Consider the following 11,605-nt stretch of genomic DNA (forward strand, 5'->3'; position numbering starts at 1 on the left):
ATCCATGCAGCCTTCTCCATGACCTTGAGAAATAAATTCAACGGTAGGTCCCCTTACATCATAAACAGGAGAATTCATAATTGGGAAGAGGAACACAAGTAACTTCCCAGAAATATTAAGGAACCAAGAAGCTGATGAAGGTGAGGAACTGAAGGAAAGTAGTAGCAGTAAGAAAATAGTGCTGGAGAAATTAATGAAACCAAAAGCCAATAAATCCCCAGGGCCTGATAACTTGCATTGCAGAGCACTTAGGAGATTGTTGTGGAAAAAGTGAATGCATTGGTTATTATTTTCCAGAATTCCATAGATTTTCATATACAGATAATTTCCACAGAATGGAGGATGACAAACATAATCACACCATTTAAAAACAGAGGGAGAGGGAACACAGGAAACTACAGACTGTGTAGTGGGGAAAAGACTCTGCAGTGGGCGAAATGTGAGAAGCTCTTGTAAAAGATGAGAGAACAGGATACTTGGAAAATATCAAAGGGGTTAAACAAAGTCACTATGCATTTCTGGAAGGAAAATCATGTTTGACAGACCTAATGGATTGTTTTAAGTCTGTAATTAGTAGAATAGATAAGGGAAAACCCAGTAGATGTGGTGTGCTTGGATTTTCAAAGAGCCTTTCTTAAAGTCCCACATAAAAGGGTTATTATATGAAGTAAAGCACGTGGCTTTTGGGGTAATGCATTGGCAAGGATGAAAAAACTGATCAACAGACAGGGAACAGAGAGTCGGAATAAATGGATCTTTTGGGGGTGGCAGATGGTAATTTGTGGGTACCACAGGAATCAATGCTTTAGCCTTAGCTATTCATTATATATCAATGATTTGGATGAGAGAGTCAAATGCAATTTTTCCGAAGTTTGCTGATGACACTAAACTGGGTGGGCATATGAATTGCAAAAGGATGCAAAGAAGCTTCAAGGTGGCTTTGACATATTAAGCGTGTGGGTAAAAACATGGCAAATGCAGTATAACAGGGATAGATATGAAGTTTTCAACTTTGGTAGGGGAAAACAAAGGCAGATAACAAGGTACAACGAGATGAGTATTCTTGTACACCTTCAATGAAAGCAAAAAAGGCAAACAGTATGTTGGGCTTCTGTACCGTGGAGGGCCAAGGCTGTCACGTGACAACACGGCCTGGCACTTGGTCGAAAGCCACACCACTGTCAATCAAGGCCTGGCTCTACTCCCACCCATTAGGGCACACTTTGGTACCTGGGCTCAGGTCATTGGCCTATTCAAACTACCTGGGCTGGGCCGCCCCCAGCCCTCCAGCACTATAAAGAGTGCTCCATGGGTTGGTTCTGTCTCTTTGTTGCCCCGGAGGAATTTCCACAGGTTTAGAAGCATCTTAAGTTAGGATTCCCTGGGCGTAGAGCCGTGCCTGCACTGAGTTACGGGGTGGCTGGTAGCGTAGTGCTTTTTCCTTGATTGTTTGTACTCAGATCGTTGTGTGTGTATTTTACACCTGTTGCGATTTCCCCACACATGCTATTACTGGTGCGTGTGTTGCCCTCATCACCTTTTCCTGCGTTTGCCTTGTAAATAAAATCCTTCCTCGCCAGACTGTGTTTAGAGTCCACTACTTTCGAGACCTTGAACTTGTCTCACAACAGCTTCATTACAAGAGAATATGAATACTGGGCCAAGTATATCTTGATAAAATTTGACAGGGCCTTGGTGAGAACACACCTGGATGTTTGAGTGCAGATTTGTGCTCCATACCTTAAAAAAAGGATACATTTACCACAGAGGGACTGCAGCATAGGTTCACCATACTAACTCCTGGGACAGCAGGACTGCTGAATTAGGAAAGATTAATGAATACAAATCTAGTTGACCTAAAGTTTAGAAAAATAAAAGAGGACTTAATTGAAACTTACAAAATTCTGACAGGACTCAGCAGACTGAATGTTTCCCCTGGCTGAGGTGTTTAGAACGAGGAATGACCAGCCTCAGGATACAGCTCAAGAGATTTGGGACTGAGATGCAGAGTTATTTTTCACTCAAAATGGTGAACCTGTGAAATTCACAACCACTGAAGGCTAGAGGCCAGGTCAATGAATATGTTTAAGTAGATAAATTTCTAGATGCAAAAGGCATTGAAGGGTATGTGAAGAAAGCAGAAATATGATTTTGAGATAGATGATCAGCCATGATCGTACTGGCAGAGTAACCCCCAAATGCTGAATGGCCTAATCCTGCTTCTGTAGTTCTATGTTTCCACCACTTCCTAGTCCTTCTTTCCTCACAATTTTCTAGCTTCTGATTAAATGTACCTATTGTTTCATGTTGTCCATGTGACAGCAAGTTCCTTTTCTCAATGAGCGGAGAATGTCTTCAGGTTACTTTTTTTATTTAATAGTAACTATCCAAGATGTGTGTCTCCTATCTTAGAAGTGAACAGCAGACTTTCTACAACTCACAGAAAGTCCTGATTTTCAGCATCTTTTTATTTTTCTTTGGTTAAGCTTTATGGTAGAGAAAAATATGCTGCTACATGGTAATATTTCTAGTCCCGGGTATGCTTTATCATCCTTAAAGATTTTCTTAAGTGTTAAGAGAGGGTGAATCACAGAAGTGTAGTGGAAGTGGGTGCATTGATCTTAAAAGTACTATTTAAGAGGCTTGTGACAAAAATAATTGTGCATTGAATTGAGCAGAATGTGACCACAGAACAAATACAAAGGAAATTGCATCATGCTCCAGGGCCACTTTTGTCCATTGAAGTATACATTATGTGCTGAGAAATTCTGGGAACAAAATTTAAATTTCCGGACATCATGAATTGTGCTTGATACAAGCTGTACTTCACATCACAGAAAGCTCAAGTTGGATTTGTAAATTAATCAAGTCGATAACAATGCAGTTTAATGAATTGAGAAATTAAGGAGTACATTTTGAAAATTATAACAAGGGAACAAAATTAACCACAAATGGTGAAAATTTTAAACACCAGGAAGAGGAGTAAAATAACTTGGATGTGGGTATTCATACATCAATAAAAAAGGTGACCAATATATAAAAAGATACATATTAAAAGGCAAATGTAATCTTCAGACTAAGGGTTGCAGATCCAAAATATTGACTATATCTTTTTCCACAGATAATGCCTGACCTACTGAGTTGTTCTAGCATTTTGTTTTTATTTCAGATTTCCAGTATCCTTGAGCTTCAAATGTAATCCTTGTTTCTCTAATCCATCGGCACAGAATGGGGTAATCTGGAATAACGCTATTCAAAACTGGCTCACATTGAAGGATGAAATGGAAAGATTTAGATCATTAGAGTTCTTGAAATAAGAATGCAGAGAGACACCAGCGGAATTTAGTCAAGTTGGGCCAGTAGGGTAAATATGCTACAGGTGCATTATAAAGTAGATAAATCCTAGGTTATCCACTTTGGTTTCAAAAACAGAAAGACATTATCTGAATGGAGAAAATTTAGGAAAAAGGGAAGGCGCAAAGAGACCTCAGTGCCTTGCACATTAGTCAGTGGCAACAAGCAGTTAGGAAGACATGTGGTACATTATCCTTAGTTGCAAGATGAAGGATATCTCGCTGCATATCTTGCTTGGTGAGACCCTATATGGAGTTGTGTGTGCAGTGTTGGTCTTATCTGAGGAAGGATCTTCCTGCAAAGGAAGAAGTGCAACAAAGGTTTATTAAACTAATCCCTGGGATGGTAAAATTGACATACAAAGTGAGATTGAGCTAATTAGGTCTACATTCACTGGAATGTAGATGAATGAGAGAGAACCTCACAGAAACTTATAGAAGTCTAATAGGATACAGAAAGAATGTTCTTGGTGGCTGGGGAGTCCAGAACCTGGAGCCAGGGCCTCGGGACAAGATAAGCCATTTAGAACTGAAGTTAAGAAAAATTCCTTTACCTAGAGGGTGCTGAACATGTCAAATTGTCTGCCACTGAAGGTCCAAGTCAATATATTCAAGAAGGAAGTGCATGTATTTCTCAATGCAAAAGTAATCAGGGGTACAGGAAGAAGACACGAACTGCGAACTGAATTGGCTGATCAACCACGATCATACTGAATGGTGGAGTAGGCATGAAGGGACCAACTGCCTATTCCTGCTCCAATTTTTCAATGTTTCTAAGTGGTTGGAAGGACACGACTAGTTAAAAAGAGCAAACTATATTTTCCCTTTTCATGACAACCACATTAGAGCAAGCATTAGAGAACCAGGAAGTTCACATTGATAATGCTTTGAATATTAAACTTCGAACTGAAGAACATTAAATGAGTAATGGAAAGGCAAGACCAGAGAAAAACCATATATTGAAAATTTGACAAAAATATTGGAAGAACTTAGCCAGTCAAGCAGGATCTGTGGAAAGAGAAACCGATAAACATTTCAGGTGAAAGATTCTTCATCAGTTCTGGAAATTTTAATGCCCCCAGTTCTGCTGAAGGCTCTTTGACTTGAAACATCAACTGGTTTCTCTTTCCACAGATGCTGAATGAGGCCTTCCAGCATTTCTGGCTTTTGTTTGTTTCAGTTTCCAGCATATGCAGTTTTTTGTTTTCCTATATAAAAAAAACTATTTTAAACTGAACGTTTCAAAAGGTTGCTTCAGAATTGTTAACTTTAGAGAACACTCATCAAATGAATGAAACTGGTGCAACCTAGGTATTACATTACTGATGTGTCATGTTGTTTCAACATTCTCACTGCCTGCAATGGCAAAGTAACAGCTTTTCTCCAATAGTTAAAATATAAGCAGGGTGGGTAGCGCTGTGTCACAAGAGATTCTGCAGATGCTGGCAGCTGCAGCACTGTGCAATTCCCCAGGAGGTGAATTCGCAGATTTGGCACGGAATGGAAGAGAAAGGCTATTCCAAGACCAGCAAAAAAATTGCCCACTTTTATGCTCCTTTTTTAAAGAATGATAACAGCAAAAGGACAGTACCTTCCTCAATAACAAAGTCTTCTGATATTGGCACTATTTCTTCCAACAAAACATCATCGGCAATGATTGCCATTCTTCTGTGAGAGTACATAAAAATTCTAAAAAATAAAAGTTCAAGTTTAGAACCTGAAACGATTTATTTGAACAATGCTGAAACAATAAATGTCTTGTCTTTCTTTTAAAATAATTCCCAAACTGTGTTTTTCACCATTAAGGCCGGTATTTTGTGTCTATCTCTACTTGAGCAGAGAATATTTCTCTTTACTTGAAAGAAGAGTTGCTTCCCATGCTTTGTCATAGGCCAGTGAGAAGTCATCAATGTCAGGGTGTCAACTCAGCCTGGTAATGATGGTAGATTCTTCCCCCAAAGAACATGATGAATGAGTTAGGTTTTCAAATAACAAAGCAACAGTTTTTTGGCCACTTTCACCAATACCAAAACTTCAAACGTAAATTCACATTTTACTGCAGTAAGATCTGAATTTAAGTTTCATCTGGATGGTATGCTGAGGCTGTTTAAATATCACTTTAGTGATGTAACTGCTGCAGTAATAAATCCAAAAATACTTCATAAAATCAAGTTTTATTTTCATATTCCAAAAGCCTGTCACAGCTTCTTGAAACATAATGGCAGTTTTATTTTGGTGGAAGTTCCTCGTGAGTGGAACCGTCCTAAAAGGGTGAAAGGGATCAGAAGCAAAGTCAAAAGTCAAAGTCGAGTTTAGTGTCATATTGGGGTGAGAGCAGCCAATGATTGATGACGGTCACCGGATATGTGCTTAGAAATTTGGGGAATAATATTTAAATTTCCAGATATCATAAAGAGGGGCTTGATGCAAACTGCAATGACTGAAGAAGACTTCAAAGAGGGAATGATTGGGACCTGTGATGATTGCAAGGTCATGAGTAGAGGGAAAAACAAGAGTTGTGTCAGTCAAGGATTGTCAACGAGGAGACAGAGGTATCATGGGATGGAAGGGATGACAAGAACAAATTAAAAGGAACCAACCTACTCAGAGAAACCCCCATAAAATTGCACCACTGCAGAGAAAGCATCATAATTAAAATCTATAAGGTACCAATGTTAGGCATAGTTTGGAATCTTGTGGATTAATTTCTCCCAGCAACACCTTAAATAAGCACTAATGCGCGGAGCTCATCCAACATGGAAGTGCATCCTTGATGCGAGTATGATTTACGACAGTAAGTGCTGGAAGTGGAACTGATGGATCCAAAAAGCACTAATGATATTTTCTTCCCGGAGAGAAGCAATTGTCATCTGCTTAAGATGAAAAACAACAGTTCCACTTGAAGTAATTGTTACTTTTCATCACCCCGCCCAAATATATTTTAACCTTAATTTCTTCAGTAAAAGCTTACTTTTTGTCGTTAAATTGAAAACAGAATTAGTGAAGCTATTTCTGTGTGACAGAAATTTGTAATGATCACTTTTGCAAGTGAATTCCTGCTATATTATAACAGGGCTCTTCTAAATTAGTACAACTTGATTCATTTTTATTTAAAATATATGGTTGATTTTAATCACAGGTAAATAACAACTGAATCACTTATAGCTATTGGAATAGCTAACCCAGTAAAAATAACATAGGCCCCCAAAAGAGGCATTAAACCAAAATTAAAGCACCATAATTCAATCTGAGGATATTATATTACACTGAGCAACACAGTAATTGTGCCATCAATCTCTGATTAACAGAATCCTCCAGATTTTAGCAACAGTCAACTGAATGACTTTGTGGAGATCATTAAATCCCTGATGAAGTAAGACTCATCATCCATGGTTAAAAGGTTGAGAATTATCTCTAGAACATCAGAGGTTTAATCCAGTGCTACTTTATATTACTTGTAATGTTAAAATTGGATTGCTCTGCTCTAGTATAATTCTGAAAGTCTAAATTTGCTGCTTATTGTTAATTCTGAAATATTACACTGTAGGGTGACTGCTATGAAGGTGATATTTTAATGGAGTGGCAATAGGTATGAACTTCAAAAATAAAAGACTTACGCAAATTCACTGCTGCATTTCACAAGTCCTATAATGCGGCTTTCATTCGATTCTCCAACTAGCACAACGCCTTGTATCGCATACAAAAAATGTTAAGGGAAAAAAAGGATCTCATTGCAATCTGCATTAATGCAATATGGTACATTTTCAAACTTGACTAATAAAGACATCTAAATCTAAAGTCCTGTCAGCAGCCTTCAAAATATTTACAATCGATCACTAGAAATAGGTCACATTCATGACCTTCTGATTTAGCTGAATCCCCCCTTGACATTAAGTGGCAGAGTTAGTACAGCCACTGCCTCACAGCGCCAGAGACCCCGACTCCTGGTGCTGTGTGGAGTTTGCACGTTCTCTCTGTGATTCTGTGGGTTTCCTCCCGGTGCTCCGGTTTCCTCCCACATCTCAAGGGAGGGCAGGTTGATAGGTTAATAGGCCCCTGTAAATTGTCCCTAGCATGTAGGCGAGTGATAGGATTTAGAAAGAAATGACAGAAATGCAAGGAAAATGAAAAAAAATGGGATTAACGTAGCATAAATGTAAATGAGTGGTTGATAATCAGCATGGATGATGGGCCAAAGGGCCTCTTTCCATGCTGTATCTCCTTGTGTTTCTGTTAAGGAAGGCTGGGGGAAGATGCAAGAAAGACATAGTGAGACAGCAATGTCAAAATCATGTTCCTCCATACAGGTGGGCTAAACTTGCTTAAAGCCAGAATGACCAGTTACTTTACTGTGACTTAACTAATACTAGAGCCAGCAAAGCCTTCTCAGGTAACGCAAACCATGCCTTATCTACATTATTATGCGGAATCCAAATACTGACTATTTCAGGTGGCAGTGTTGATACCAATTAGTATGTAACATGTCTTGACAGCTTTTGATAAGATATACATTAAAGGATCCCATTTTGGCAGGTAGCGACTATATTTAAACTTTGTTACAAAATTTCAGAGTACAGGAAGTCCCCAGGTTACAAACGAGTTCCGTTTTTGAGACTGTTCGTAACCCGATTTTGTATGTAACTCGGAACAGTGTCCGAACATGCGCATTTGGGCGTGGAATCGCGGCCGTGCACTTGGGCGGGGGATCGCGGCTGCGCACGCGCACTTGGGCGGGGGTTGGGCCAAAGAAAGTGTACCGCCGCCGTGGTAGGATCGGGGGCCGGACCCGCTTACGAACCGACAACAAAGGTTGGTTCGTAAGTCGGGCGTTTGTAAGTCAGGGACTTCCTGTACCCTTTTCTGCTTCTTGATCATAGAGTCATATAGTACTACAGCACAGAAACAGGCCATTTGGCCCATGTATTCTATGCTGACCTGATCATCTGCCGAGTCCCATCTACCTGCACCTGGACCATGTCCCTCCAAACCCCTCCCATCCATGTACCTCTCCAAACTTCTCTTAAATGTTACAATTGAATCCGCATCTACCACTTCCGCTGACAGCTTGTTCCACACTGTCACTGCCCTCTGAGTGAAGAAGTTTCCCCTCGGATTCCCCTTAAATATATTACCTTTCACCCTAAACCTATGTCCTCTCGTTCTAATCTCACCCAACCTTAGGGTGAATGCATATCCCCCTCCCGCCACCCTCCTCCCACACCCACTTCCTCCCCCTCCCCTTCCTTCCTCCCCCCCTTCCTTCCTCCCCCCTTCCTTCCTCTTCCTCCCACTCCCTCCTCCCTCTCCCCTACCCTCCTCCCCTACTCCTTCACCCCCTCCCCACTCTCCCAACCCCCACCTTCCTCCCTCCCCCTCCCCCCCTCCCCCCTCTCCCTCCTCCCTCTCCTCCCCCTCCCCTCCCCCCTCTCCTCCCCCCCTCCCTCTCCTCTCCCCCTCCCTCTCCTCCTCCCCCCTGTCCTCCCCCCTCTCCTCCTCCCCCCCTCCTCCCCCCTCCCTCCCCCCTCCCTCTCCTCCTCCTCCCGCTCCCCCCTCCCTCTCCTCCTCCCCCCTCCCTCCCCCCTCCCCTCCCTCCCCTCTCCCTCTCCCCCTCTCTCCTCCCCCTCCCTCCCTCCCTCTCCTCCTCCCCCCTCCCTCTCCTCCCCCCTCCCTCCCCTCCCCCTCCCTCCCCCCTCCCTCCCTCTCCTCCTCCCCCCCTCTCCTCCCCCTCCCTCCCCCCTCCCTCCCCTCCCCCTCCCTCCCCCCTCCCTCCCTCTCCTCCTCCATCCCCTCCCCCTCCCTCCCCTCCCCCTCCCTCCCCTCCCCCTCCCTCCCCCCTCCCTCCCTCTCCTCCTCCCCCCTCCCTCCCCCCTCCCCCTCCCTCCCCCCTCCCTCCCCCCTCCCTCCCCTCCCCCCTCCCCCTCCCTCCCCCCTCCCTCCCCTCCCCCTCCCCCCCTCCCCCCTCCCTCCCCTCCCCCTCCCTCCCCCCTCCCTCCCCTCCCCCTCCCTCCCCCCCCCTCCCCCCCTCCCCTCCCCCCCCCCTCTCCTCCCCCCCCTCCCCTCCCCCCCCTCCCCCTCCCCTCCCCCCCCTCCCCTCCCCCCCCTCCCCTCCCCCCCCTCTCCTCCCCCCCTCCCCCCCTCTCCTCCCCCTCCCCCCTCCCCCTCCCCCCCTCTCCTCCCCCTCCCCCGCCTCCCCCTCCCTCCCTCTCCTCCCCCCCTCCCCCTCCCTCCCTCTCCTCCCCCCCTCTCCTCCCCCTCCCTCTCCTCCCCTCCCTCCCCCTCCTCCCCCTCCCTCCCTCTCCTCCCTCCCCCTCCTCCCCCTCCCTCCCTCTCCTCCCTCCCCCTCCTCCCCCTCCCTCCCCCTCCTCCCCCTCCCTCCCCCTCCTCCCCCTCCCTCCCTCTCCTCCCCCTCCTCCCCCTCCCTCCCTCTCCTCCCCCTCCTCCCTCCCTCTCCCCCCCCTCCCTCCCTCCCTCTCCTCCCCCTCCTCCCTCTCCTCCCCCTCCCTCCCTCTCCTCCCTCTCCTCCCCCTCCCTCCCTCTCCTCCCTCTCCTCCCCCTCCCTCCCTCTCCTCCCCCTCCCTCCCTCTCCTCCCCCTCCCTCCCTCCCTCTCCCTCCCTCCCTCTCCTCCTCCCCCTCCCTCTCCTCCCCCTCCCTCCCCCTCCTCCCCCTCCCTCCCCCTCCTCCCTCTCCTCCCCTCCCTCCCTCCCTCTCCTCCCCCTCCCTCCCTCTCCTCCCCCTCCCTCCCTCTCCTCCCTCCCCCTCCTCCCCCTCCCTCCCTCCCCCTCCTCCCCCTCCCTCCCTCCCCCTCCTCCCCCTCCCTCCCCCTCCCTCCCCCTCTCCTCCCCCTCCCTCCCCCTCTCCTCCCTCTCCTCCCCCTCCCCCCCTCCTCTCCCTCCCCCTCTCCCCCTCCCCCCCCTCCTCTCCCCCTCCCCCCCTCCTCTCCCCCTCCCCCCCTCCTCTCCCTCCTCCCCCCCCTCCTCTCCCTCCCCCTCCCCTCCCCTCCCCTCCTCCCCCTCCCCTCCTCCCCTCCTCCCCCTCCCCTCCTCCCGCTCCTCTCCCCTCCTCCCCCTCCCCTCCCCTCCTCCCGCTCCTCTCCCCTTCTCCCCCTCCCCTCCCCTCCTCCCCCCCTCCTCCCCCCCCTCCCCTCCTCCCCAAGGATACTGCCCGACACTCATGGCCCGGCGCCAGCGCGGCCTGCACGACTCCCGACTGGTCCATGGCGGCCCGGACCCGGGCTCGGGCCCGGCTCAGGCTGCCTGGCAACGGCGGCCGTCCCGCGGCGCGCCGCAGCACCGGTGCATCATCCCCAGGCTCTGCACCGAGCGAAGCTCCGCTACAAGCTCTCGTTCCCGCCTCCTGTAGTTTCTTCTTGTGATCTCTCGGGAGGGGGGTGGGGGATTACCCCACCCTCTGGTTGCAATCGCCTTCTTCTAAACCCCGTCCCGTTGTTTAATTCTGCTCCGCTGGTTCTTTGCAGTTTTCTCCTGTCTCTGCTCACACTTGCATTGCTTCGGCTGAGTTTCTGTGGTCTTGTTTGCGAGCACCTCTGTCAGCTTCCTTCTTTAAAAAAAAACTTTGTATTTTCCTCTGCCAGTCTTGCATTAGAAACTAATTATTGCTGATTAGTCCATGTACGCCCAGGAGCAGTGCTGGTATAGGAGTTCGGCTGCCACGTTTGACTCTGGATGCCAAACCTCGTTGGGACAGCCGGAAATCGGACTAAAGTTTGTAACCTTGCCCCGCAATGTTGTTACTGTTGTAATCATCGTGTTTATGTTCCATTTCTGTCAGGGAACACCGTGCAATGAAAATGTTGGGACGTTGGTAACATTAAAGGGGGCAGAGAACTGATGTGTTCTCTCTCTGCTCTGAGTATTTTACGTTCCCTGCTATTAGTGTGGAAAATGTGTCCCTTTATGTTTTCATCCAGGCTGGTTTACAATGAGTTAGTTAGTCTCAACTGGAAAAAGGAACCACCGTTCATCTCAGTACGCCTGAACGATTAGCGAAGCTAAATCGAGCGATCAAAGCTGCCGTTCCCTGTTACTATTCAGTGCCTCCCGTTTGGTTTCAGTTTGCAACGGAAAAAGGCAAGCAGTGGTGAATTTATTCCTGATGTCATTTTGCCATGTGGGAGGCAAAAGGCTTGGACAGTCTGTAGTCTATCCACTGTTATAAAGTAACCCTTGAAATATTACTGTAGGTAACTTAAAATAATGGAAAATATATATAGCTTCAGCTCCAGTACCGGGAT

At 46.8% G+C, this 11,605-nt stretch overlaps 1 protein-coding gene across 4 annotated transcripts in view; it reads right to left on the reverse strand.

The window, feature by feature from the left end:
• inpp5b (inositol polyphosphate-5-phosphatase B) overlaps window positions 1-11,386 on the reverse strand; it is a 135,184-nt gene extending 123,798 nt beyond the window's left edge. Inside the window, exons 1-3 of one of the 4 annotated variants that reach the window (XM_052036675.1) lie at window positions 10,512-11,386; window positions 6,971-7,049; window positions 4,945-5,042 (exon numbers count right to left, since the gene is read on the reverse strand). In XM_052036675.1, the coding sequence (XP_051892635.1) occupies window positions 4,945-5,042; window positions 6,971-7,049; window positions 10,512-10,569 (235 nt within the window). In that variant the 5' untranslated portion in view covers window positions 10,570-11,386. The remainder of the gene's footprint in view (window positions 1-4,944; window positions 5,043-6,970; window positions 7,050-10,511) is intronic. The other 3 variants (XM_052036676.1, XM_052036673.1, XM_052036674.1) reach the window with 3 other exon arrangements.
• Between the last annotated feature and the right edge of the window lie 219 nt (window positions 11,387-11,605).

This window comes from Pristis pectinata, chromosome 22, assembly GCF_009764475.1.
Source record: "Pristis pectinata isolate sPriPec2 chromosome 22, sPriPec2.1.pri, whole genome shotgun sequence".
NCBI lineage: Eukaryota > Metazoa > Chordata > Chondrichthyes > Rhinopristiformes > Pristidae > Pristis > Pristis pectinata.